Genomic DNA, 26,488 nt, shown 5'->3' with positions numbered 1-26,488 from the left:
GCGAATCCAATGAATTTTTTAATTCTCGTCCGCCATTTTGAATTTTGAAAAACTGACTTCAAATTGGTAATTAGCGACCCCAAAAACCGTAGAATACCAAATTTTATTAAGATCCTGAAAAACTTTTTTCAACAAACCATTTGGCAAAAAAATTGAAACACTCCTTCGAGAGAACAGAGATTAAGTTTCTGCTTATTAATTACTAACGAGGATACGTATAGAAAGAAAAACTTTTTTCTATGTACTTTTATAATGTTAAAATAATAGTGTAATCAAATAAAAACAATTTTGTGTGGCTTTGATGTAAAAAAAAATTATTAAAAATACCGTTCGGATTTACCCCAGTTTTCCAATTTTCTTGGGTAAATACGAACGGTCTGATATTATTAATAAAATTTTACAGAAGGCAAAAATCAAATATAGTTTCTGTTCTAGTATTCATAACAAACAATTATAAATAATAAAATGAATTTTTAGCTTCTTTTTCTTCAAATACGAGACAAAATACTGAAAGAGTGTCATCTTTGATTTTCAATCTTTTTTGCAATACTTGTTATCTTTGTTTATGCTGTTGCTAATTAACAAACAAAAAATGGGATAACACTTAGAATCTCTTCAAGAGGATCTGAGGTAAAAATTCTCATATCGAACTTATTTTTAAAAATTTTAATTAAGCTGAAATAATTAGCGTTCGGATTTACCCCCCGTTCGGATTTACCCCGACTGACCCTATAATAATAATTGACAAAAGAGAATAAATTTTAAATATTGTTACATGTTCTCAACGTTTAATAATGAATTAATTTTTTTTTCTATTAAAATATTATCAATATTTACTATAACAATGAAGAACAAAAATGTAAATTGAACCGAAATAATTTTCTTTTTTGCTTATTTTTTGGCCCAACAAAAAATTTAATTATATATCAAACATTTTTTGTCTAAACAAAAAAGTTAATTAGATTAACAATTTTTTGTCCTTACAAAAATTTTATTATATCAGCCAAATATTATTTTGTATCAACAAAAAATTTAATTCCACCAACAAAATATTTTTTATCTCAACAAAAAAGTTAATTAGATCAAACACTTTTTGTTCAAACAAAAATTTTTTGTCCCAATAAAAAACACACAACCGAATAATTTGGTTAACTTAATCAAAATTTTTTTGGTTATTTACATACCTATCAGATTTACGTCCGTGAAGTTCACAACGTTTATAATCAACGATTGAAAAAAAAAATATATTTTCCTCTTAAAAAATAATAACTAATTTTTTTTTCAAAAAATTATTAATCAAGAAACGTTATAAAAAATTTTGTACATCTAAAATAATAATAATAATTTGCATAGAAAAATATTTTTTCTTCTCAATCGTTGATCATAAACGTTATCAACTTTACAATTTTAGTTGCTCGTAGTGAATATTTTTTCAATATAAGTTTAATTTATTTTATTCTTTTTATCCCTGAAAATGGATATAAATATAATAAAAAAATTCACCAATAAACCGTTTTATTATATGAAAAATATAATTAATATTGTTATTATATTGATAAAGTAATAAATAATAATAATTTAACTAAAATATTGAAATATTTTTTAAATAGAAACGAAACTCAATTTTTGATATTCATTAGGATTCGTTGAAAGCTTTTCATCAGAACTTTATGTCTATAATGTAGTTATGAAAATTTTTTCTCATCGACTTGTGTAACACGTGTTCATTTATCAATCTGGTCATGTAAATCGAAGACTGACTATGTACCACTGCAATCTATGTTGAAAGTTTAAATATCACACAAGTATATAGGAAAAAGTGGTTCGTTTGGGAAAAAATTCGTTTTCGAAACGCAAATAAGAACTCGATTTTGTACCTAAATATAATATTCACAAGTGTGTGAGTGTGTGTAAAAAAAAGTTATTTTCGCGGAGAATTATCATCGACATCGACAATTTCGTTATCGTTTCGCGTCGATCAAATCGACAAATTGCAACAAATTGATAGGGGGGAATGAGTGAATATAGGAGAGAGTGAGAGAGGGAGGATGAAGTCAGAGGAAGGCTAGCTCTGGTAATAGGGATTGCAACCAACTGAAGAGATTGGGGTTGTGAAATTATCGAAATTCGCACGTTTTGATCGGAAAATTTTTACGCTAGAATTTTTATTCGATTTAACCATCATCCCTTCTCAGCGTGTGAAAAAAAAAGAAAGTTGCTTGAAATCTTGCTTACTATTGCTTAGCGAATAGTATCGTAGTATGTATAAGGGTAAACTTTACAATTCTATCTCTCTCTCTCTAGATATCTTTGCAAGTTCGTGGACAAAATGCGAAATTTCAACATTGGAAAGTGGACATTCTCTCTCTGTGTATATGTATACGACTGTATACAGAGTAAGGTATATTCACCGCCAGGTGTGCACATATTTACTAATCTAATTCGACACGAATTGTAGATACAATATAAATGACCCTCTCTGTAAGTGCTGGAGGGCTCAATTTTGGTTACACTTTCACGAATTATTAATATCCAATTTATCACGGAAACAATATTGTTAAATTAATTGGGATCATTTTCTTTTATTTATTTTGATAATATTTATTTAATTTATTTAAAGAATAGAAAAATAATAGAATTATAAATAATAATTGGGTAAGTCCACGTCAGAAATATCAGAATCTGCAAGTGGTTCTTCGATTTTAATGATACTTGGTAAAATTATAGCTTTATATAAGAGCAATGTGTAAGTAAAAGGAATTTTTAAAATATCTAAAATTTGTAGGAGTTATATCACTTTTAATTTTGATACTGCATTTTTTTCTTTCCTTTATATCTCGGTCAATTTTCAGCCGATTTTGATGAATCAAAAACGATTTTTTTCAGAAAATTACGTATTTTCAGAAAATTTTAAAATAAAAATAAAATTTTCTTATTTAAATAGAAAAAAGTAAAAAACAAAATTTCTTTTAGATTTTTTTTCAATTTCGACCTCTTTTTTTTTAATTTTTAATTTTTTAATAATATTCCTTTTTATTTTATCTTTAATTTAAAAAAAAAATTCATCCTGGAGACTTTTTTAGATCTCGTGATATCGTCCTTTAAGTAGGGGAGACCGAGGAGGAAAGTAACAAAAATCAGTTTTTTTATGCTAGCATTAAAAATATTTGTCGGATAAATTTGTCCAATATATTAAATGAAAGCTTGAACATTCACCTTTTAAATAAAATTTGAATTAAACATTTATAATAAATTGACAGTTCACAGTATAACTTTTACGCAAGCTCTTCATCTGTTACTTTCCTCCTCACCCCCGAGGAGGAAAGTAACAAGCTCCTAGGAGGAAAGTAACAATATAAAATTATGTAAAATTCTTTAGACTAATGACTATTATTAATTAGAAATATTTTTATTAGGAACACATAAAAGTTTAAGTACACTTTATACTTATTTGGCACATATATGGGACATATTTAGCACATATATCGAACATTTTATGAATTTAGCTCATTTTTTTTCTTAAAGATATTTTATGCTTACCTAGATCACAGGTTTTTCTTAAATAAATCTCTGTTATTCGTAAAATTAAATACGATTTGCTTCAATCATTAATTAAAACATGGACAATATCGACAACAGGAGAAAAGTAGCGTGTTACTTTCCTCCTCGGTCGATTTTTTCTTGTATGTCAACAAAAAAGTTAAAACTACACAACTGTTAAATTGTTTGTTTAAGCACAACTTAAAGACAGATAATAAGGCTACAAAATAACGAAAGGCACATTTTGAAAAACAATAAAATTAAAGAAATACGAGAATTTGAAAATTTGAACGAAAACTTACTTTTGACGTTTTTTCTGCACGTCACACCGGAATCAGACCTAACCTTTCCTGTCAGGCTCGGACACACTATGGAGGAGGAAGGGGGAACAGTGCCGACTAAAAATATGTTTGAACCATGTCTATCCGATAATTTGTTTAAAAGTTATAAGCTTTGTTACTTTCCTCCTCTGTTACTTTCCTCCTCGGTCTCCCCTATTATAAGTCTTCATCAATTTGAAAACCGCAGGACTTGCTTCTATCATTACTTTCATTTGTTTGTTGAAATTTTTTATGGTTATGAATAACTATTTGTTTAGTTAACCTTTTGTAATATTGTATTATCTTATGTGTAATATTAATATTAAAGTTTTCATAAATTTTGTTTGCATTTATGTGCACAGGTATATAAATATTACAAAAAATAAAAACTTTGCTTCAAATCTATTAATAAAATATTGATTTACCTTGAATTTTCACTTGTTTTAGTCAAGTAATTTAAAAATAAAAACATTATTACGCGAAATTTTCTAGTTTGTAACAATAATATTATAAAACAAATGAAAGTAGAAACACAAATCTGGATCCTAGTTTTCTTGAGATGTGGATATTTAAAGAACGATATCACGAGATCTAAAAAAGTCTCCAGGATGAATTTTTTTTTAAATTAAAGATAAAATAAAAAGGAATATTATTAAAAAATTAAAAATTAAAAAAAAGAGGTCGAAATTGAAAAAAAATCTAAAAGAAATTTTGTTTTTTACTTTTTTCTATTTAAATAAGAAAATTTTATTTTTATTTTAAAATTTTCTGAAAATACGTAATTTTCTGAAAAAAATCGTTTTTGATTCATCAAAATCGGCTAAAAATTGACCGAGATATAAAGGAAAGAAAAAAATGCAGTATCAAAATTAAAAGTGATATAACTCCTACAATTTTAGATATTTTAAAAATTCCTTTTACTTACACATTGCTCTTATATAAAGCTATAATTTTACCAAGTATCATTAAAATCGAAGAACCACTTGCAGATTCTGATATTTCTGACGTGGACTTACCCAATTTCTAAATTATTTTAAAATTCAATTACAGGCTGAATCCATTTCAAAACGTACAGGCCGACCACCTTAAAGTTGTAGATTTTTTTGTCGATGAAATATGTTATTCTACATGAAAAATAAAGAGACACGTATTTTTTTATTTTTCATAAAAATTATGTTTAACGAAGTTATGGTCATTTGAAGTTTGAGTGGTAAAACTCGAAAGAACAATGAAAAAAAATTGTTTCGCCTGTAATTTTTTTTCTAATGAATGCAATCAAATTATTTTTCTTGGATCTTGTAGGGGGTATATTCCTCTTTAAAATCCCATTTGAAATTTTAAAAAAGATTCAAAATTAACCAAACAGGAGATGATTTTCTAAAAATCATTAAAGTCAATTTTCTCAAAAACTCCACTTTTTTTTCTCTCAAATTTTTACCATAAATTCTTACCAATATGAAGAACCAATCCTAGGAGTTTCAAACGGGCTAAACAATCCTGTTAGTAAGGAGAAATTTTTTTCGAAATATTTCTTTTTACGAAATTTGAAATGGCTGACGTGCAGTTTCAAGAACAAATGAACTAACTGAAGTGAGTCATTTTATAACCAACAATAATGTATGTACAGAAAATAACCATAAAATCACTTTTTTCAAACAGGTTCTAAACATCAAAAAATTTATAATTTGACATTTTAAGTATCGTTAAGACCAATGATAATAAATATATAATTAATAAAAAGGTGAAAAAAAAAAATATATTTTTTATAAATATTGTGATTCTTTCAGTAATATACTCTTGACAAATTTTCCAATTCAAATTATCATTCAAAAATTTTTTAAAAAACTTAAGAGTTTTATTTTTCAATTTAGAAATTAATATTTGCATATTTCATTTTAAAATAAATTGATGTAGTAAAAATTCAAGATAGTTTATTTTATAATAATTCAAATATTAAAAAAATATTTTTTCAAATTATTATGAATTATTTTCACATATAAATAATTAAATATTTTTATTGCACATTAAAACACATTTAAAGTAACTGAATATTGGAATACATTATTGTTGGTTATAAAATGATTCACTTCAGTTAGTTCATTTGTTCTTGAAACTGCACGTCAGCCATTTCAAATTTCGTAAAAAAAAAATATTTCGAAAAAAATTTCTCCTTACTAACAGGATTGTTTAGCCCGCTTGAAACTCCTAGGATTGGTTCTTCATATTGGTAAGAATTTATGGTAAAAATTTGAGAGAAAAAAAAGTGGGGTTTTTGAGAAAATTGACTTTAATGATTTTTAGAAAATCATCTCCTGTTTGGTTAATTTTGAATCTTTTTTCAAATTTCAAATGAAGCTGAAGTACGAAACGTTTATAATAAACAATTTTTAAAGAAATAATTTTTTAAAATGAAAAATTTTATAATTTTTTGCCTAAAAAATATTTCTTGTAGTTTTCATTAATCAACAAATTATAAAAAAATATTTTTTATGCAAAAAATTATAGAATTTTTCATTTTAAAAAATTATTTCTTTAAAAATCGTTTATCATAAACGTTGCTTATTTCAGCTTCGTAATTTCAAATGGGATTTTAAAGAGGAATATACCCCCTACAAGATTCAAGAAAAATAATTTGATTGCATTCATTAGAAAAAAAATTACAGGAGAAACAATTTTTTTTCATTATTCTTTCGAGTTTTACCACTCAAACTTCAAATGACCATAACTTCGTTAAACATAATTTTTATGAAAAATAAAAAAATACGTGTCTCTTTATTTTTCATGTAGAATAACATATTTCATCGACAGAAAAATCTACAACCTGAAGGTGGTCGGCCTGTACGTTTTGAAATGGATTCAGCCTACAAAAATTAAAAGTGAAAATAATAAATATACCATGATAAAATGTTTTTATTTGTTGTATTTAATTTTTTGACATCCGCTGAAATTGTTTTAGTACTCATATTCGAATTTTTCTGCTTTTGAAATGAATATCCGTGAATTTTTTTTTCAAGTAATCAAATGGAAGAGGAGATTCGTTTTCATTTATATACAGAATAAATTGCAACAAACTAGCCTCTTTTTCTCTTTCAGCATTTTTTTTTTTTTTTTTTTTTTTTGTGAAAATTTTTTTCCTCAACAAAAAATCAAATGTAAAATTTTTTTTGTCGCATCATTGTATTACATTTGTCGTATATCAAAGAGATTGCAAAAAAAAAAATATTTTTTTTTTATTTCACCACTTTATATAAAACTTGTGTAACGTAAAACTTTTACAGAAAATCTGTTACGATTGAGTATATTTGTTAAAATTAAAAAAGTTTCTTTTATTGGGAGCGTAAAAATTTTTTGTAAAATTTATATTACAGTCAATTGTTAAAGTTTTTGTTAGGTTAATTTTGTTCGTTCATTGTGTAAGAATGTCTGTTGTTGTGTTTTGAAAATTTGAAAACTTTCTTTTGTTATAATTTTTTTATTTTAAAAATGTATTCTTAAGTGTAACAAATCATAAAAATAAAAATGAATTTTTTTGTTATTGAATCATATTTTCTATTATTCATATTATAATTAATTTTTGTTTTTAATTCTAAAATTAAATGTAGCTAACTGAATTTTAATTGAATGTTAAACTAAATTTTCAAAATTTTTATGTAATTGGAATATATAATTTAATATAGAATATATTTTCCAATTTTGCACCGCGTTTTACTATATTAGACTTTTCCACAATTAAATTAACAATTTAATATTAATTTAATTACATTTATTTTCCAACTTTCTCTTTTCTCTCATACTCTTAATTTTATTTTGATCCGTTTTACTTAGAATTTTTACAACGATATAAATTGCAATTCACTTTAATTAATTTGAATTAAAATTATCTTATCAATGCCACACCGTTAATTTGTTTTCCTTTCTAAATTTAAGCTTCTTTCCTGATTGGTATTTTAATTACATTTTATTTCACAGCGCTGAATAAAGTAAATTATTCTCTGGACTTTTATTTATAGTAATGTGAAAGATATTTCCAGAGAATAATGGAGAAGTAGAATAATATAAAGACGATAATTTGAAACATTTCTCTTTAAATTAAGTTAAAAGTTAAATATACAATGTAAGTTGGCTGAAAGTACTATTTAGTTAGTAAAAAGATTGTTGCTAATTTTTATTACTTACTATTAAATTAACAAATAAAATATTTAGATTAATAACTAAATATTTATTTAATTAATATTAATTAATTGGTGATTCCACGTCAGAAATATCATGGTTCGCCGATTTTAATGAAAATTGATGAAATTATATCTTAATATAAGAGCTGTCAATCAGTAAAAAAAAAATTTCGAAATATCTAAAATTGTAGGAGTTACACGACATTGAATTTTGATACTGCATTTTCTTTATTCCTTTATATCTCGGTCAATTCTTAACCGATTTTGATGAATCATTCACCAATTTTTACATAAAATTACGTACTTTCAGAAAATTATAAAACGAAAATAAAAATTTATTATTTAAATAGAAAAAAGTGAAAATAAATTTTTACTTACATTTTTTTCAATTTCGACCCTTTTTTTGAAAATTTTTTCTTTTTTAATAAAATTCCTCTTCATTTCATCTTTAATTTAAAAAAAAAAAAATTCATCTTGAAGACTTTTATGGTTCTTGAAATATCATCCCTTAAATATGAACGGGCTCCATCAATTTTATTTAAAAAAAATGAAAATTTATTTATATAAGAAACAGAGAAGACGTGAAAAATCCAATTTGACTTTTGGTCTAGTTTTAATTTCATAACTCTCAATTCTCTTATTTATATACTTATTTTAAAATTCGATTTAAAATTCGATATTCGTTTGCTTGTAAAAAGTATTAAAAACCAATTGTATATTATCTAAATGGTGTTTTGTTTCAGTTAATTTTATCGCTTTATCTATCAAAGAAAATACAATGTCGATTTTTGTGTTTACATGATGGTAACATTCAAAATTCAAATAATTTCCTGGCGAAGTTTTCTTTTAATACCAATTTGTCTCTATGTAGCCATTTTTAAAATTTAAAGATAAGTGTTTGGCTCAATCCAAAGAAATGCGTGTCACTTTAAGAACATAGTGGTCTTAAAGTCATTATTTTTTGCTTTAGCCAGATCAAAATTAGAATTTGCAATAGCAATATGGGTCCCATACCAAGAGTACCAATTGTTAAAACTAGACTCGAACTATAGCGTGTACAAAATAAATTTCTCCGTTTTGCAGCAAGACAAGTTGGTGTATATTACAACATACTCATTGTCAGTCACGATTATACAGATTTAAGAAAAATACTAATGGTTCCAAAATTCTACTCCAGAATTATTTTTTTGGACCTACTATTATTGTTCAAAATTATTAACGGATTAATCGATTGTCCATCGATATTGTCAAGCATAAATTTTATTGTTCCTTTAAAAGCTTTAAGAAATCAAAAACTGTTCAGAGTTAAATTCTATAAATCTAACTATTTAGACAACAGTGTTATTAACAGAATTTGTACTAGAGGTAACGAGTACTGTCACGCGTTGGACTTCTTTGGTATATCTTTACACAGAAAAAACTTGGACTCATTTTTGTTGCAACTCATTTTCTTTTGGGTATCGAAATGAGTATGGGACAAACTTCATGTTATTCAAAATGATATTGGCTGGAATTTCAGATTTCTAAGTTGGCATCATAAGCAGAGTAATTTTGTATTTCAATTATTGTTTCTAATATTTCAACAACACCAGAAAGATTATTTTGACCAGTACGAATATTTAGAAGTTTTTAAATAAAAATTATTTATTATTATTTACGTAGATAATAATTAATTTCATAAGTTTTTAAATTTACCGCTATTATTTAAGTTGGCAGTACCGTTCCTGTTGTCAAAACACATGTTTTCATTTTTCTAACCTAAAAACATATTTCCTTTATTATTTTATTACGCGATTACAAGCAATTTTTAATCAAATATATTAAGTCTAGCGTGTTATTTACTTCTTTGTAATTATTATATTTCATGTTTTTGTGCAAAATTATTCGTTATTTCACAATATTTTTCCATTTTTCTTTTTCTCAAAATGAAACTTGCCTGTTTCATTTTGATACTTTTACCTTAGAACTCGAAATGAAACAACCAGTTTCATTTTTGTTGCGAATCAAATTGAGTATAGAATCTATACTCAATTTGAATTCAGGTTTTTTCTGTGTAGGCAAATTCACAAACGACCTACGAAAATTAATTTTGTATTAGTCTATAAGTCACCTACATGATTTCGTCATTCTGTGATTACATTCATTATATCTTCTTATAATATTAAGTGCTTTTGCACTAAAGGGCATTTTTAACTTTTTATTTGTAAGCCCGTACATTGTAATTAAATAAATAAATAAGTTCAAAAAAAATTTTTTTTTTATTTTCGGCTACTTGGAAAAAATATACACGATAGAGTATCCAAGTGTCTAATGAGCGTCGAGTGTGTTAGCAAAGAAAACTTGCAAACGTAGCAAATTGATTTGCTGTACTAAAGAGAAAGCGAGGATGTGCTTGGAGATTTCTGTGGCGCATAGGTAGTTAGAAGACATTTCTGCTACAGCGACAAATTTTTTGCCCTTCTCTTATAGAACGCTTTTAATCAGACCAATGTTGGAAAAATAAAGTAAAAAAGCATTAAAAAAAAGTGTGAGTAAAAGAGCAAAAGGCATCGTTTCATTGCCAAGAATACTAAATTTTGAACGTTTGGAATAAAAAAAGTATGCTAAATGAGCGTATCCTACTTTTTCGATAATAAAAGAAATCAAGTCTACGGATTGTGTAGCATATATACATATATATATATATATATTCAAGCGAGGGATTTCAATCAATATTTACTATCGATTTGGTATTAGGTCCCATTTCCGCGTAGCGCTGAGGTAACACGTTTTACGACACTTTTTTTTACGACGCAACCTATTCGCGCGAACGCACGGATGGATCCACCATACACCAGGTACCGGATGCGCATACCTCGTGTAGCCTGTTTTCAGTGAAAATCATACGGCCTCCGGAAACTCGTTCCCGCTAGACTTTAACGACCCTCCCCGAGATCTTAACTATCACGCGCATCTCTAGAACCTTCATACCCCCCCCCCCTCCCTCTCTCATCCAATTTATCTATAAGCGAGTATAATATAGTTTTCAATATGCTTTCAAATAATCTACGTCTGTAATTTGATGTTTTTGAGAAGAAGGGTAACGTTTTTTTTATTCATTATGAAATTGAATCAATTAGTACAGAAACAGCATAAGTCTATTTTTTTCGAAAATCACTTTTTTATTGAAAATTTTTCATTCATAGAAGCCCCACAATCTGCACTGAAAAAAATTTGCTTCGCATTAATGACTATTAACCATAGTAACTTTAAATCTAATCAGCGTAACCAAGAATCCTACACTGAAAAAAAATTTATTTGATTCAAATACCGGTGTATTTGGTCATTATCAAATAAATATTTACTTGATTCAAATACCGGTGTATTTGGTCATTATCAAATAAATATTTACTTGAATCAAATATTTCTTATTTGAATCAAATAAATGGTATTTGAATCAAATATTTCAGTATTTGCAGCAAATACCATTTATTTGATTCAAATAAGAAATATTTGATTCAAGTAAATATTTATTTGAAAATAACCAAATACAACGGTATTTGAATCAAATAATTTTTTTTTTTCAGTGTAGTCAATTCACGACCTGCATGAAGTTGGGGTCGACGCTCAGCGTCGAAAATTATTTTTCATGAGGCCAAAAATATAAAAACATTTTTTAAAAAGGTTTAGGGTTCACACAATGTCTTAATAAGTATTTTTCAAGGTATTATTTGGATTTAAAAATTAAAAAAAAGTAATTTAAAATTTTTGATTCTACGAAAAACAATTTTCGGCGCTGAGCGTCGAAGCCAACTTCAGGGAGGTAATTCACGAAGCTGAAGTACGCAACGTTTATATAAACGATTTTTAAAGAAATAATTAAATAATAATTAATTAGATGAGGGCTCGCTGATTAAGAATCATCTCCATTTTTACAAGTAATTTTGTTGAAAAGTATTGAAAATCGTGGTTATAAAAGTTGGATTTTTGACAGAAGTGGGGACAGACATTGAATGATGGCGCCAATTCTAGCTAGTGGCCGCTGCTGAACTAACTTACCCCAAATTACTCCACTTTAAATCTTTAATAAAATAATTTCCTCACAATATTATTGCAAAAATGGAGAAGAGTGATGAACTCAGTGACCCTTCCTCTATTATTCCTCCAAATGCCAACTCGAAATACTTTATTCTTTAAAGATGAGAAGAAATTTACGAAACCCCTTTTTGACAATTATGCAAAATTCCGAGAAGAGCCACTGGCAGGGTACCTTCCTCTATTATTTCCAAAATATTACAACCTAAAATATTCTATTTTTTTCAAATGAGAAGAAATCTACAGAACCATTATTTTCTCCCAGATGCCCTTAATCAACAAATTATAGAAAAATATTTTTTCGGCAAAAAATTATAGAATTTTTCATTTTAAAAAATTATTTCTTCAAAAATTGTTTATATAAATTGCGTACTTCAGCTTCGTGTCAATTCAGTTATGAGAGATTCTTTTTCAATCGCCCCAGCCCAAAAAGTCAATGTTCTGGGATTGGCTTCATTCTTTGGTAAATTGTTGTCCTATATAAAAGTAATAAATCCCTAAAATATAAACTCATTAAAAAAATATTTGTAAAAAGTAGAGGGGGTTGAAGTTTTGACGTTAAAGGTAACATTATCATTTTCAAATCTGTATAACTATGACAAAAGTTAATGGATTTTAATTTATCTATAATGAATTTTAATGCATTTTTCACGTACTTTTCAAAAATGTATACAAAATTAAAAAAAAAATTTTTGACCACTTTTTTTCAAAATCAACCCTTATTTATCGATTTTCACCCCTTCGGGAATTTTTTTTTTTTTTTATTTTCATTGGAATTATTGTTGTCCCACTTTCATATTTACATAGCTCATGGGAAAAAACCTCAGATTTCCAATGAAAATAAAAAAAAAAAATACGCGAAGGGGTGAAAATCGAAAAATAAGGGCTGATTTTGAAAAAAGGGGAATCAGTTTTTAAAAAATTTCCGCCATATTGGATCCACCACTTTGAGTTTTGAAAATCTAATACCACATTCATAATCAGCGACCCCGAAAACTCGTAAATATAACAAATGTATTTATAGATAAATGATTGTTTATAAATAAACAAGTATTTGCAAATAAACAAATAAGTGTGTTTACGAATAAAAGAACTGTTAATAAACAATAATTAATGTTTATAAAATCAATTACAATGTAATAGTTAATTTCATCAAAATATTTTATTCTCGATGATTGGTAATTGTGAAAGATGATGATTATGGTTTAAATAAACCATCCATCCATGATTATAGTACTAAATTTAAAAAAAATTTTTTTTCAAAAAGCCATGGATATAGGATTTTCATTTTTGGTTTTATATGATCTAGAAACAATATAGTTTAAGAATCTGGAAAGAAATTTCAAGTGTGGCAACTTTTTATTTAATTTTGTTCAAGATCACCGTGAACCGTAACTAACAAAAATATAAAGGTATCAAATTTGATTTTAAAAGGTCAGATTCAATCAATTATATGTTATTTATAATTAACAAGTTAGTACACGGAGAAAAATGGAAAAACGAATAAAGTAACTTTTACTACTTTAAAAGTAAAATTGGACCTGTTCGAAGTTTCTGCGCATCTCTGGCAACTTTTACTCGAAAAATAGTAAAATTGACTATTTCTGTAGTAAATTTTACTGTTTCCGTAGTAATTTTTACTATTTCTGAAGTAAATTTTACTATTTTTGGAGTAAAAGTTGCCAGAGATGCGCAGAAACTTCGGACAGGTCCAATTTTACTTTTAAAGTAGTAAAAGTTACTTTTTCTTTTTTTCCGTGTATTATAGGTATTAGTTCAATATATTATGCTTTTTTCTCTTGTAATTTTTTTGTAAAATCTTAAATGATCCTCTTGTTTTTTTTTATTGGTAATAAAAAAAGAAAATGTTGCGAATTCCACTGACATGCTTTTCTACGCTAAAAAAGAACTTTTAAGTATCTCTCATACTTCCAATATATATATATATATACAACAGTTTATGTGATTATTTCTTCCTTTGTTTTTCAGAAGAACACTGTTATCCTCTTTTTGACAAAGTGAATTGTGCAATTTTGTTAAAAAATGTATACGATGCAAAACTTGTAGACGTGGGTAATGTAGTTACCAAGCTCTTCAAACAGCATACTTTAAAGTTGATGCATCCAGAGACAAAATATTATTCAACGAAATATTTGCTTTAATATTTTTTTTTTTTGGGTGAAATTGAAAATTCACTACTTGTGTGCATTAAGTTTCATGAAAGCTTTTAACGCAGAATGTTGTAATTTTATAGCTATGTACTTGGATATCGAATATTAAATATAACGTAGAATATTATCAGTGAATATATATATATATATATATATATATATATATATATATACACGCGTACAATGTAATATTTAATAAAACAGGTAGAGAAAATTTGAATATTGTTGGGTTATTAAAATTGGAACGAGTAATTTTATTATAGGATACAAGGATATAAAAACAGAGTATAGAGAACTTGGGGTTGAAGAGGAAAGGGATAGTGGGAGGCAATATAATCCATGTGAAATTATAAAGTGCCATTTCCATATATGGTCGTGGGAAATCCCTGGAGATGATACATAATAATCCGCACACGACGAATTAGTTCAAAAGCTCGCGCGCAACGAAATTACTTTAGTGAAGGAAATTATCACACATAACAACATTTTGTAGCAGCAGTAGAAGCAGCAGCCGGGGTCTCGCCATTAGTATAGCTCATAGAGTATAGAAGGAACCTACACCCGGGGTGTAGTGAAGCATCTTTCTCGAAATTACCCCGCATTGCAGATATTGCGTTCATCAACACGTTATTCGTAATCCTTATTATACTTATCCACCATTTTCGCTTCTGCTCGCAAATGGTTTTAATTAAACGCTTTTTCAACGTTGTAAAAGCTGATTTTTATACTATATTTATGATGCAATGTAATCCAATTCAACGTGTAATATTAAATCTATCTTTTCAGGGCTATATAACCTTTATATATATATATATGCTTTAATTGTAAGGGAAAATTAAAAAGAAATTCAATTTAGAATTGTTTCTATTTCAAATGGAAAAAAAATATTTTTATTTTTTAATAAACGTATAGAGAAATATATTTTATAAACTATTTTCTTTTTATTTATTTATTTTTTTTTTTGCTTTTATCTCGTACCTATTTGTTATATAGCTTGTCTTGTTACGTAGTGGTTTATTAGAAAATGGGAAAAACATAATGTGTTATTCATGAGACGAAATAATTTTCAGAAAAAAATTTAATTTGTATCTCTCTATGTTTTTGTTTTCAGTGAAATATTTAAGAGAAGTGACCCCCTACTTCCGAAAAGCTTCGATCATACAGGAAGTGGGATGGGAATTACAACGCGGTTTTCTAAGTGCCACCCCTCCACCACCAAAATCACCTCCGAGAGCAGACACTCGTTATCTTCCCCTACAACTGTGTCGACTTACGAGATCGCACCCTTCAGCAGATCCCGGTAAGTCTTTTTTTCTAATCATTCATGCGAGAAGTATTATATGTATATATATATATGTATATATAATATGCATATTTATAGAAAATTTATTTTTATTATACGACATCCTTTGTGATAAAAGATAAGCATAATTTAATCCAAGTACAATGAAAATCTGACTAGAGTAAATTTTTTTTTTTAATATCTTATTAAATTATAAAGAAATTTGATTAATATTTATTTTAATTTTTTTAATAAACTGGATATTAAAAAGATAAAGCACCAATGAAATATAAAAAATACATAAAACTTTTAATAAATTTTTAATTTATTTTTAGATAGGGGTAAGAATTCCTGAAGTGGCCCCCTAATATTTTTTGTGTAATAGAAAAAAGTGATACCCACATATTTTGGTAGTCCATGATGTCACTAAAAAACCCCTGAAACGATTTTTCAAAATTCGCATTTTTTTAAAAGTTATAAACAATTAAACTTTTTTGCAACGTTTTGGAAAAAATTCTGTATCTTGAAATTGGCCGAACCGATTTTAATAAAAATTGGTTTGGAGAAAGATTAAGATACGTACTTTTGATAAATAAATAAATTATGAATAAAAAGTATAATTTGTTTAAACAAATTATATTGTTAATTTTTAACTTTATAAATTAACAATGTTCTCAGTCGATTTTTCCAATTTTTTTTATAGAATCATAAAAAGGGGCTTTTCACGATTCCATGACAAAAATAAAAAAGTGGGATTCTCAAAAACTTTAGAAGATACAGAATTTTTAGTCTTAACGCGCGCGAGTTTTCTGAGCAGCTCACGCAAACGGCGCGGCATCTCCCGCGCGCCCCGCGCCAACCAAGACTCCATGAGAGTTCCCGATTATAATATTTTATTAACTCAATTAAACTAAACAGTTGTTTATATGTATTTTATTGTTCATATCATTTTTGTTTATATTTAATAATTTTTATTATTTATAAAATTTCTGTTTATAATAAGTTTCTGATTATTTAATTTTAATGATAAATTTTCAACGTTTTTTAATTGTTTTTGTTAAATGTGTTGATGGCTGCTTTGCACGAAAAACAAATGAACTGTCCTATTAAATTTTTAAATCTATAATTCCACGAATTAGGCACTTTCACAAGATTTTTATAAACTGCTTTATGTTCGTTTTTTTCAACGGGTTGCAGCAAGTATTTGCTTTTGGCATATTTTAAGATTTGTTTTTATAGCACATACGCGAAAAAGTAAAATTTTTAATATACAACGTGAAAAATACTAATCGAAACAACAAACACGGACTTACATTTATGTATACGTAAAGAAAATACTATGATCTAAAAACGAAATTATCATGTTAGGTGAATGACCAGACGATTGTCGCGATTCTTTTGTTTTCACGTGAAAACGCGCAAATTTTCATTCAGTGCGCATAAACGTGAAATTTGTTAAAATTTTGACAGCAAACGTTAAACAATGCGGTCTAGAAAAATAAAACACGGATTCGCAATAATATATTTTATTATTCATTGATACATAAACAAAACAATTAAAAAACGTTGAAAATTTATCATTAAAATTAAATAATCAGAAACTTATTATAAACAGAAATTTTATAAATAATAAAAATTATTAAAAAAAAACAAAAATGATATGAATAATAAAATACATATAAACAACTGTTTAGTTTAATTGAGTTAATAAAATATTATAATCGGGAACTCTCATGGAGTCTTGGTTGGCGCGGGGCGCGCGGGAGATGCCGCGCCGTTTGCGTGAGCTGCTCAGAAAACTCGCGCGCGTTAAGACTAAAAATTCTGTATCTTCTAAAGTTTTTGAGAATCCCACTTTTTTATTTTTGTCATGGAATCGTGAAAAGCCCCTTTTTATGATTCTATAAAAAAAATTGGAAAAATCGACTGAGAACATTGTTAATTTATAAAGTTAAAAATTAACAATATAATTTGTTTAAACAAATTATACTTTTTATTCATAATTTATTTATTTATCAAAAGTACGTATCTTAATCTTTCTCCAAACCAATTTTTATTAAAATCGGTTCGGCCAATTTCAAGATACAGAATTTTTTCCAAAACGTTGCAAAAAAGTTTAATTGTTTATAACTTTTAAAAAAATGCGAATTTTGAAAAATCGTTTCAGGGGTTTTTTAGTGACATCATGGACTACCAAAATATGTGAGTATCACTTTTTTCTATTACACAAAAAATATTAGGGGGCCACTTCAGGAATTCTTACCCATAGTGAAAGCAATATTTTATAATTAAATTTGAATTTAAATAAATAAATTTTTTCTTCAATTGAACGTTCAAAACTTCTGATGTATAAAAAAACAATCATCAAATAAAGAGGATTTGCAAATTTATTGAAAAAAATTTTTTAAAACGAAAAATCACGATTAATTCTACAAATTTCTATTAAAATATGCACATCATTGGATTTCTTTTTAAAAATGAAATATTATCACGGAGAAAAAAAAATTATTGTGGTTACTAAAAATTAAGTCCACACAACAATTCCAAATTGTCAATATAGAACCAGCAGTTCTATTTGTTTTTGGGACAAAAAAAATCTTAAAATGGGATTGTTATTAAAACTATTCGGATTGTTCGGTGAACAAACAGAACTGTTTGATGAATAAAGAAAATTGTTATGGAACAGTGGAAATAACAAAACTAAATTGTTCAATCGGCAACACAATTTGTTGTATTAACAAAGCTTTAATCCGTCTAATAAAATTTATTCAGTTTCTTCGTCTTCTAAAATAATCGATAGCACATTTCCGTAGGTCATATAACCAGTTTCAATTGCATTAAAATCTGTGGAACATGCAGCTTCTGAATCAAATTCTTTGACCTGAAACAAAAAAATTATTTTGAGTTGAAATTTGTTGTTAAATAATATTTAATATACATTATGTATTTTTGTATTTTTAACCTTTCAGTTGAACAAATTCAGATTGTTCCATTAGACAGATAGATTGCTTCTGCATCTGTTCGGAATTGCAAACTAAACAAAACTGACAACAAAAAAGTTCGTATTGTTGTTAAAACAACATACATTTGTATTGACAACAATCCGAATTGTAATATCAACAAATCTACTGACAACAATCCAAAAATTGTTTGCATCACAATCCCATTTTTCTCTGTGTCTTATAACGATTATAAACTATCTATTGTTATGTCCTAAATTTTTAATTTAAATTTTTAAATATTCCCAGTAGGAAATTTACCATTGGCAAAAGAGTGGCCCAATATTGGCAGAATTGGCGCAATATTAGACCATCATTGGTCCTATAATGGCCCAATGGTTACCATTTGCAATTTCCTTCTGGGTTATTAGTTTTTACTAATATAGGAACTTATAATTATTCCCTAATCTAATTCCTGAATTTAACTTAATAAAATAAACTAAGTTGGGGAGAGGTATTTAGTGAATGATTTAAATATGAACAAAGATTATTTATTTTTTATAAAAATGCAATGTTTCTAAATATTTAATATTTGTGAAATAATAATCGAATATTCCTTTTTTAATTAAATTCAGTAATCCTTTACCTAATAGATGCGTTGGGTCAAGATTTATGATTGTAATGTGGGTCCTCTATTTAATTTTTTCAATCTTGATATTTGAACAGTGGAAACAAATTGGGACGTCGGTGAAGTTTACAACATTTACGATCGACGATTCAAAAAAAAAAATATTTTCCACTCAAAAAATAATAACTAATTTTTTGCCTACAAATATTTTTTCAAATAGGGGAGAGTTGCCAGTTATGAGACGGGTTTTGTTTTTGACTTATAAATTGTAAATGGGTAAACGAAATTGAAAAAAAAACACCATTCGAAAAGTAAAGTAAATACGCAACTTTTATTCAGAGGAAGTATAATATTTAGAAGAACTCAAAAAATTTTATGATCAACTTTTTGAGCACATGTTTTTTGTCAAAAAAAAAAAAAATTGTCCAGTTGTGAGACACTTATAAAAAGTTGTTAAAATTTAAAAACTTTTGCTTAAAATGTTATGTTTATTATAAATAGTTAAATATATTAATGATATATATCATTGTATACAAAATAATATTATTATTTATTTTTTTTTATTTATTTATATTAAATATGCATAAGAGCATTAAAATTGACTTTTTCTAATTCGGTTGACTTTCTTTTATTTGACATGCCCAAAAATACGGGAAAAGAAATTAAAACAATATTTAAATACTGTGTTGTCAAAAGAACACAACGAACAAAACTGAACTGAGCGTTTTAAGCTATATAAAAAAAGTATAGGCTATCCCAGATGGATGGCGCCACCGTCTCACAACTGGTAACATGTTGGGCCTCACAACCGAAAATTGGCGCTATTTTTAAAAACGAAAAAAAATTCTTTTCAACCGTAGATTTTGAAAAATGCAATATTGCATCACAAAGTATAAGGAAAGTACTAAGTGAAAATGCATAATATTTACCTTTACTAATTAATTAACTTAGAAAAAAAGTAATTTGCTTATATTGAAAAAATAGATTTTAGTCGATTCTCACAACACGGTGTTGGCATTTAATACAAGCAATATATATATCTGCTTCAGTGTACACGCAAAAGTTGACTCATATAAAAAGAAATGTTTTTATATAAAGCAATAGGCTTTTTAATATTACGCGTTAAAAAAAATCGACTGTCTCACAACTGGCGGTGTCTCACAACTGGCAACTCTCCCCTAATAATTATTGATCAAGAAACGTTGCAAAAAATTTTGTAGATCAAAAATAATAATAATGTTAACTTCACCGACGTAAATTGGGTCAAATTAGTTAAAATCTTTACTATTTTAGATTTAGAGAGAATGCGACTTACTTTTACTTCTTTTATATTAAATAATTTTCGACTACGGGTCTAATAATATTTAACAATAAAAGATTACATTTAAATAAAATAAATCTTTTAAGCGCAGTCACTCTTCTTTTCTTGTATATATATATATATATATATATATATACAAAGAAGGAAATAATCAAACAAGCGACTAGAGTAGAAAATTGATTTGGTCAAAAAAGAATTGGAAAGTGCACTTTAAACTGGATTTCGTCTTGAAGTTGAATTAATGAAAGACGAATAGACTTTCCTTAATTCCCTGAAGGGTTTCCTTCCTTCTTCTTTCTTCACCCATTGCATAGTTGTTTCACAAGAGTCTTCGTTCCGTTTCATATCCTCCATCCCGAGAGTCTTCTATGGAGGACCAAGAAAAAAAAATAAGAAAAAAAGAAAGTGCGCCGCTTTAAAAGAAAGAGGGAATGATGGAAAAGAAAGGAAAAAAGAAAGTGTTCCGAGTTAGCATAGAAGGGGGTAAAAAAGGTAAAAGAAGATGAGGTAGAAATATATATATAGGGAAGAGTATAGGGTTGGCAAGAAGAGGGAAAAGGTAAGGAAAGCAATCAGAGACGTGCTGTATCTTTCGGGAGTATCTCTTTCTCTCTCTTTTCCTTTCTTTGTACATATATGAACGTATTCACATTCAAAGTTCACATGTTCGTGTAAACAAACCTACATACCTTCGCTTTTAGTTCTTTCAACGAAGCAGTAGTCGTACGTGTATACAAAGGGGTTCTTGTTTACTTTATAACTTGTGATATTTTTTAAGTCAACAATGTGACTTCTGATACTAACTCTCGTATCAGATAATATCACAGCATTCAACCTACAATATTTAATGTAATTTTCCTTTTTAAAATGTGTATCATTCAGAATGTAAATAAAACATTTTTTTCTTTACATATATTTAACGGATTTTTTTTGCGTCATAATTTTGACTTCTTTCTTTTAGATTGAGAAATTTTCTTCATTTTTCAAACAAAATATTTGATTGACATTTGTATGAAACAAAAAAACTACTTTTTATTTAGACCAACACGATGCTGAAGTTCACAACGTTTATGATATTACAGAAAAATTGAAATATGACTTCCATAATTTTTATCAAATCAAAAAATACTTAAATATTTCATTTTTCAAAAAGATTTCGAAAAATGTTTCAGTAAAAACAAATTTTGTATGAGAATTTCACGTGGAATGCCCCATATAATAAATCATTTGTTATTATTTAGAAATTTTTCAGTTATACATGGAAAGAAAAATTTTTATTTATTATCAATTTATTATTAATTATATTATACCTGCGTCTCGAACTGTATATGTTTATATTGAAATATCAAGGGTATCTTGGGCCGAAGATCACAAGGTGTATTGAAAATCCCTAAGATAATATTAAAACAGTTGCAATTCGTATCTTGACCTGTTTAGACGTGCTCAATGTGAGTGTAAATTTTGTAATTTTAAAGTCAGTGTTAATTATATTTATTTTTTTTTATTTTATGTTTTCATATTTTAAGTAAAACGGGAGTGCTTTTTTTGTAATTTTAGTAAATTTTTTGTTTCGGGAGTGTTCGAAAAATTTTTAAATCGCGATCGATTAATTTTTTTATAAATAGTATTTTGCTTTCATTTGGAATTTTTTAAACTTGTTCGAAATTTTTTAAATCGCCTGTGTTTCTGGGACATCTTACGGTTGAAAATATACATCATTTGCAGACAAAGGTTAGAGATATATTTTGGTTTTTAAATAACAATTACATGGAATTGTTTATTTTACAAAAAAAATTTAGTCGTCACCCTTAAAATTAGGTACTATTGAATATGTAAATAAAATTTTATTTAGCGCAAGTTAAATATTTATTTGGCTCTGAGACCTACCAAATAATTTTTATTTGAATTAAATAAATTGTATTTGCACGAATAATTTCCGTATTTGAAACAATTACCATTTAATTGACTCAAATAATAATTATTTAATACAAATAAATGTTTATTTGATATATTAGTCAGGTAATCGATTTTTTGAATCAAATAAATTTTTTTCAGTCTATCTCTTTTGGGTTGTTAATATTTTTATAGAGAGAAAAATATAAGTGATGTGTTGCAGAGTTGAGATATACAATAGTATAGGAGAATATAATGACAAATAACAGCAATAATATTTTGTAATGTGATTACGGTTGTTAGTTATGTGTATATATATATACACGTTGTCATTAACACAGGTCATAATAACTTAACGATAATGGAATCTTTACCATTAGCATATCAGTCGCATCACAATTATACATACAATATAAATGCCTGTTGTATTTCTGCCTGAAAATCAAATAGGCCACTAGAATTGATTGAACATCACTGCAAACAATACCATCAATAACGATTAAATTGTTCATACTTCATATGCAATATGTTGTGCACAGTTTCAATCACTTCTGTTTTCAAGTAGCAGTTAACGTTTCAATGATCATTCTCAATTGAGGATCACTGGAATATGTTTTTCCAATCTCTATTTTTTTATTTTTTTTTTATTTATTGTGATAAACAAATGAAATTTTTGTCTGGCTAAGCACACCAATATTACACACACACATATTTATACTCATAACATTCCTATTTAAATTTCAAAAGGAAAATGTACAATTTTACGTTTGATGCAAATTTTATCCGTTCTACTTTTTAATTTATTATCGCTTTTTATAAAATGTAATGTGGATATCTATTCTTTTTTTTATGATAGAAAATTATTTTTTACGTTTCTCTTAAATTAAACAATAATTTAAATATTGCAAATTAAAAATTTCTCAATTTTGAAAAAGAATTAGAGAATTCTATTTTTATTTAATTTTAATTAGTTAATTTATATTAATTAATTAAAATTAAATTTTAATAATTTAATAATTACTTCTTTAGAAATTGAAAGAAAATTAATAAAAAAAGAACTGGATAATTACCATGAGTAATTTTTATAAATATCTTAAAAATAGTACCCATATAAAAAGCTCAAATATTTTGAAATTTTAGGAACTTATAAATATTCCTTTCATTAAAATTGCCGGAATTTTTGTAGTGTCGAATTAAAAATTTATTTCAATACATTTTTTGTTAAATGACAATTCTATTAAATAATAATAATAATAATAATAATAATAATAATAATAATAATAATAATAATAATAATAATAATAATAATAATAATAATAATAATAATAGAAGACAACGCTCGGCAAAATCTCTGTATTTTTTATGTAATATACCACTCGTGATGTTTTTCGAAATAAATATAAACAGAATACAAAAGTAGAATTTAATTTAAATTTATATTTTGTAATACAATATTCATTTCCACTTATATGTATAGAATTTGTATGTTTGGATAAGGAAAAAAAAATTTTTTTTCATTAATTTATTTTAAAATGAAAATTTAATTCTAAATTATAAAATTGGAAAATGATAGGCATCAATTTTGGAGAATTCCCATTATATGTAATATTCAATAAAAGTGTCTCTATAAATAGAAATAAAAAAAAAAATGTTCGTATTCATTTTTCCAGTTCCATTGCTTACTTATGAATTCATGCATATAAGTTTCCAGTTCACGAGTCGTGGGCAAATATGCATTCATTTTCAGCAATAATCGGATATCGGTGTATCTTTTTTTCACGAGTAAAAATAATGAAACGCGTGCATTTGCTTATAATAATTAAAAAAAAATAAGTGCACTTCTGCAAGAGCTCGTAATATAACGAGGATTATTAAAATAAAAAAAGGAATGTGTTTTTTACAAGTCAAATTAAAAAAAAGAAAAAGTAGTGTAATTATCCGGCCTGGTCAAAAAGGCAAACATAAAAAATCTGTGTTTACAAAAATCTTGCTAGTCGTACATCATTTGTGGTTGAACGTTCAGTTACACACGTGGCACAACGAAATGAAACGCGACGTATACGCTGATTGTGAAAAGAACGAGGGTGAATATGAAACATAAAAACTATATTTTCTTCACTCACTTTTGTATATACTATATACATATACACAATACACAAAAGTAAAAAAAAAGTCTTGAATTTTAATGAAGTATTAAACACACCCAGCAACACAACGAAATTCCCATACTATGATTTATTTCAATCTCAGAATATTTTATTTTATGTCAAATATTTTTTTTTTTAGAAAACAAGAGTCACATTTTTATAATGTATACTCAAAATGGAAAACATTTTTTTTTCTTTCGTCGTTCGCTCAATTTTTTACATTTTTTTTTTAATGTAATAACTTTTTTTTGATAAAATTCATTTTTATCTGAAAAAAATGCTTTTTTATAATCCTATATAAAATACTTAAAAATAATTTAAAAAACTCTCGCACGCATGGGGGATCGAACGCAAGACCCTTAGAACACGAGTCTTACACTCAGACCACACAGCCACATTGACTTACGCAAATCTTTTACCAACCTCTTGTTGAATATTAAGACTGAATGTTTTAATGTTACATTTTACATCTAATAATAATCTGATGATAATTGATAATCCTTTTTAATAATTTATTGAAAAAAATCATTGATTATTTAATGGTTGTTTTTTTATGCAAGTGTCAGAGGTGAAAATAATTTCCGGTTACTTTCGGTATGTTCGTTTTGAAAACACGTTGCTTTTCCATTTGACCCTTTCAATTTTTTGCCGGTACAGTACCGTTAAAACTCTTCTCTTTTTCTTTCTCTCTCTCACTGCTAAACCTTTCTGTCGAGTGAAGTCCATTTCCAAGTTTATTGAGCTCCTTTCAGTTTCGGTCCGTCAAGCTTTACCTTGCGAAACATGTAGCCGCGAATCTTATAAAAAGCCCAATGAGTTGGTACATCCAATGGGTCGTCAGAAAATGAGTATAAATTTAAAAAAAACGCTGACAATAATTGCAAAAAGAAATACATCAATTTTATGAATCAAAATTAGTATAAAGTTTCTCCTATCAGTGGTGGGGGAAGCGTCTACAAATTTTCAAAAATTGTAAAAAAAAACAATTACATGGATCCTAAAAATACTCCAATTCAAAAGATTAACGTTAGTGACGCAACCTGAGGTGTTTACGAGATACAAATGACACTGAAGTTACCAACGTTGAATCGACGAAAAGAATTTTTTTTTTCCTAAGATTGAAGATTTCCCCGCCTTAATTGAGGATTTTTAGTATTTAAAGATGTATTCGGGACCAAAATAAAGAAGTTTCAATTTTAAAAAATTGGTTCTTGGCCTTTAAACTAATCTGAAAACGAAAAATTCGTTCGTCGATTCGTCGAATCAACGTTGGTAACTTCAGCGTCATGATACAAGCCCTATGGCACCTAAAGGCGACAAGAGGTTCTCAATCTAAATTCCATTGCAGGATGCGTATATAATATCAAGACATATAAATGAGCTTTACATTTATTATTAATTAATGTTCTTAAAATTAACATTAACATTCATTTATTTATTTACTGTGCAAAATGCTGATCGTTAATGACTGTTTTATATCGGCAATGTTGTTCCTAATTTTTAGGTTGGTGTAAATATCATTTTTCAGACAACTATTTTATTATTACAATAATAATCTTCATATTCTTTGTGTCCGTAAACACTTTTGGAGTTAGTTGTTTTTGCTAATACTTTTGTTTTTTATTAAAAATTATTTTTTACAGTATTTTTTAATATAAAACATTATAAACTTTTCAAACAGTTCCTTGTTTTGAAGGTTTACAATTCACTTTCTCATAATTTGAAAAACCGCGTTTCTCCTTCCAAAATCAAAACCATTTCTTAATGCCTTTGCCAAAGAGCTGCGGCTCGGATCTCAGGTTTGAAAGCGGCTTAAACACAACCTTTGCACAAATTGTTTGAAGCGCAACCTTTCTGGATATCTAGCTCTTAATACTAAATCATATATCACACGTCTGGTCTTTCTCAACAGCATTCAACCAATCAAAGTCAATTTTGGAGAAACGACTTTTGCACCTCTGTTGAGAACCTCTTGATGTCTTAAGGCGCCCTATCGCGTAA

At 26.9% G+C, this 26,488-nt stretch overlaps 1 protein-coding gene across 2 annotated transcripts in view; it reads left to right on the top strand.

The window, feature by feature from the left end:
* Positions 1-26,488, top strand: part of LOC127290259 (beta-1-syntrophin) — a 634,564-nt gene that overhangs the window by 420,539 nt on the left and 187,537 nt on the right. For both annotated transcript variants that reach the window (XM_051318733.1, XM_051318734.1), the window contains exon 3: positions 15,389-15,577. In XM_051318733.1, the coding sequence (XP_051174690.1) occupies positions 15,389-15,577 (189 nt within the window). The remainder of the gene's footprint in view (positions 1-15,388; positions 15,578-26,488) is intronic.

Source organism: Leptopilina boulardi, unplaced genomic scaffold (genome assembly GCF_019393585.1).
Source record: "Leptopilina boulardi isolate dan_hultmark-lab unplaced genomic scaffold, ZJU_Lbou_2.1 LbouV2_58, whole genome shotgun sequence".
NCBI lineage: Eukaryota > Metazoa > Arthropoda > Insecta > Hymenoptera > Figitidae > Leptopilina > Leptopilina boulardi.
The sequence above is the reverse complement of the archived record's forward strand: the minus strand, read 5'-3'. Positions and strand labels throughout refer to the sequence as shown.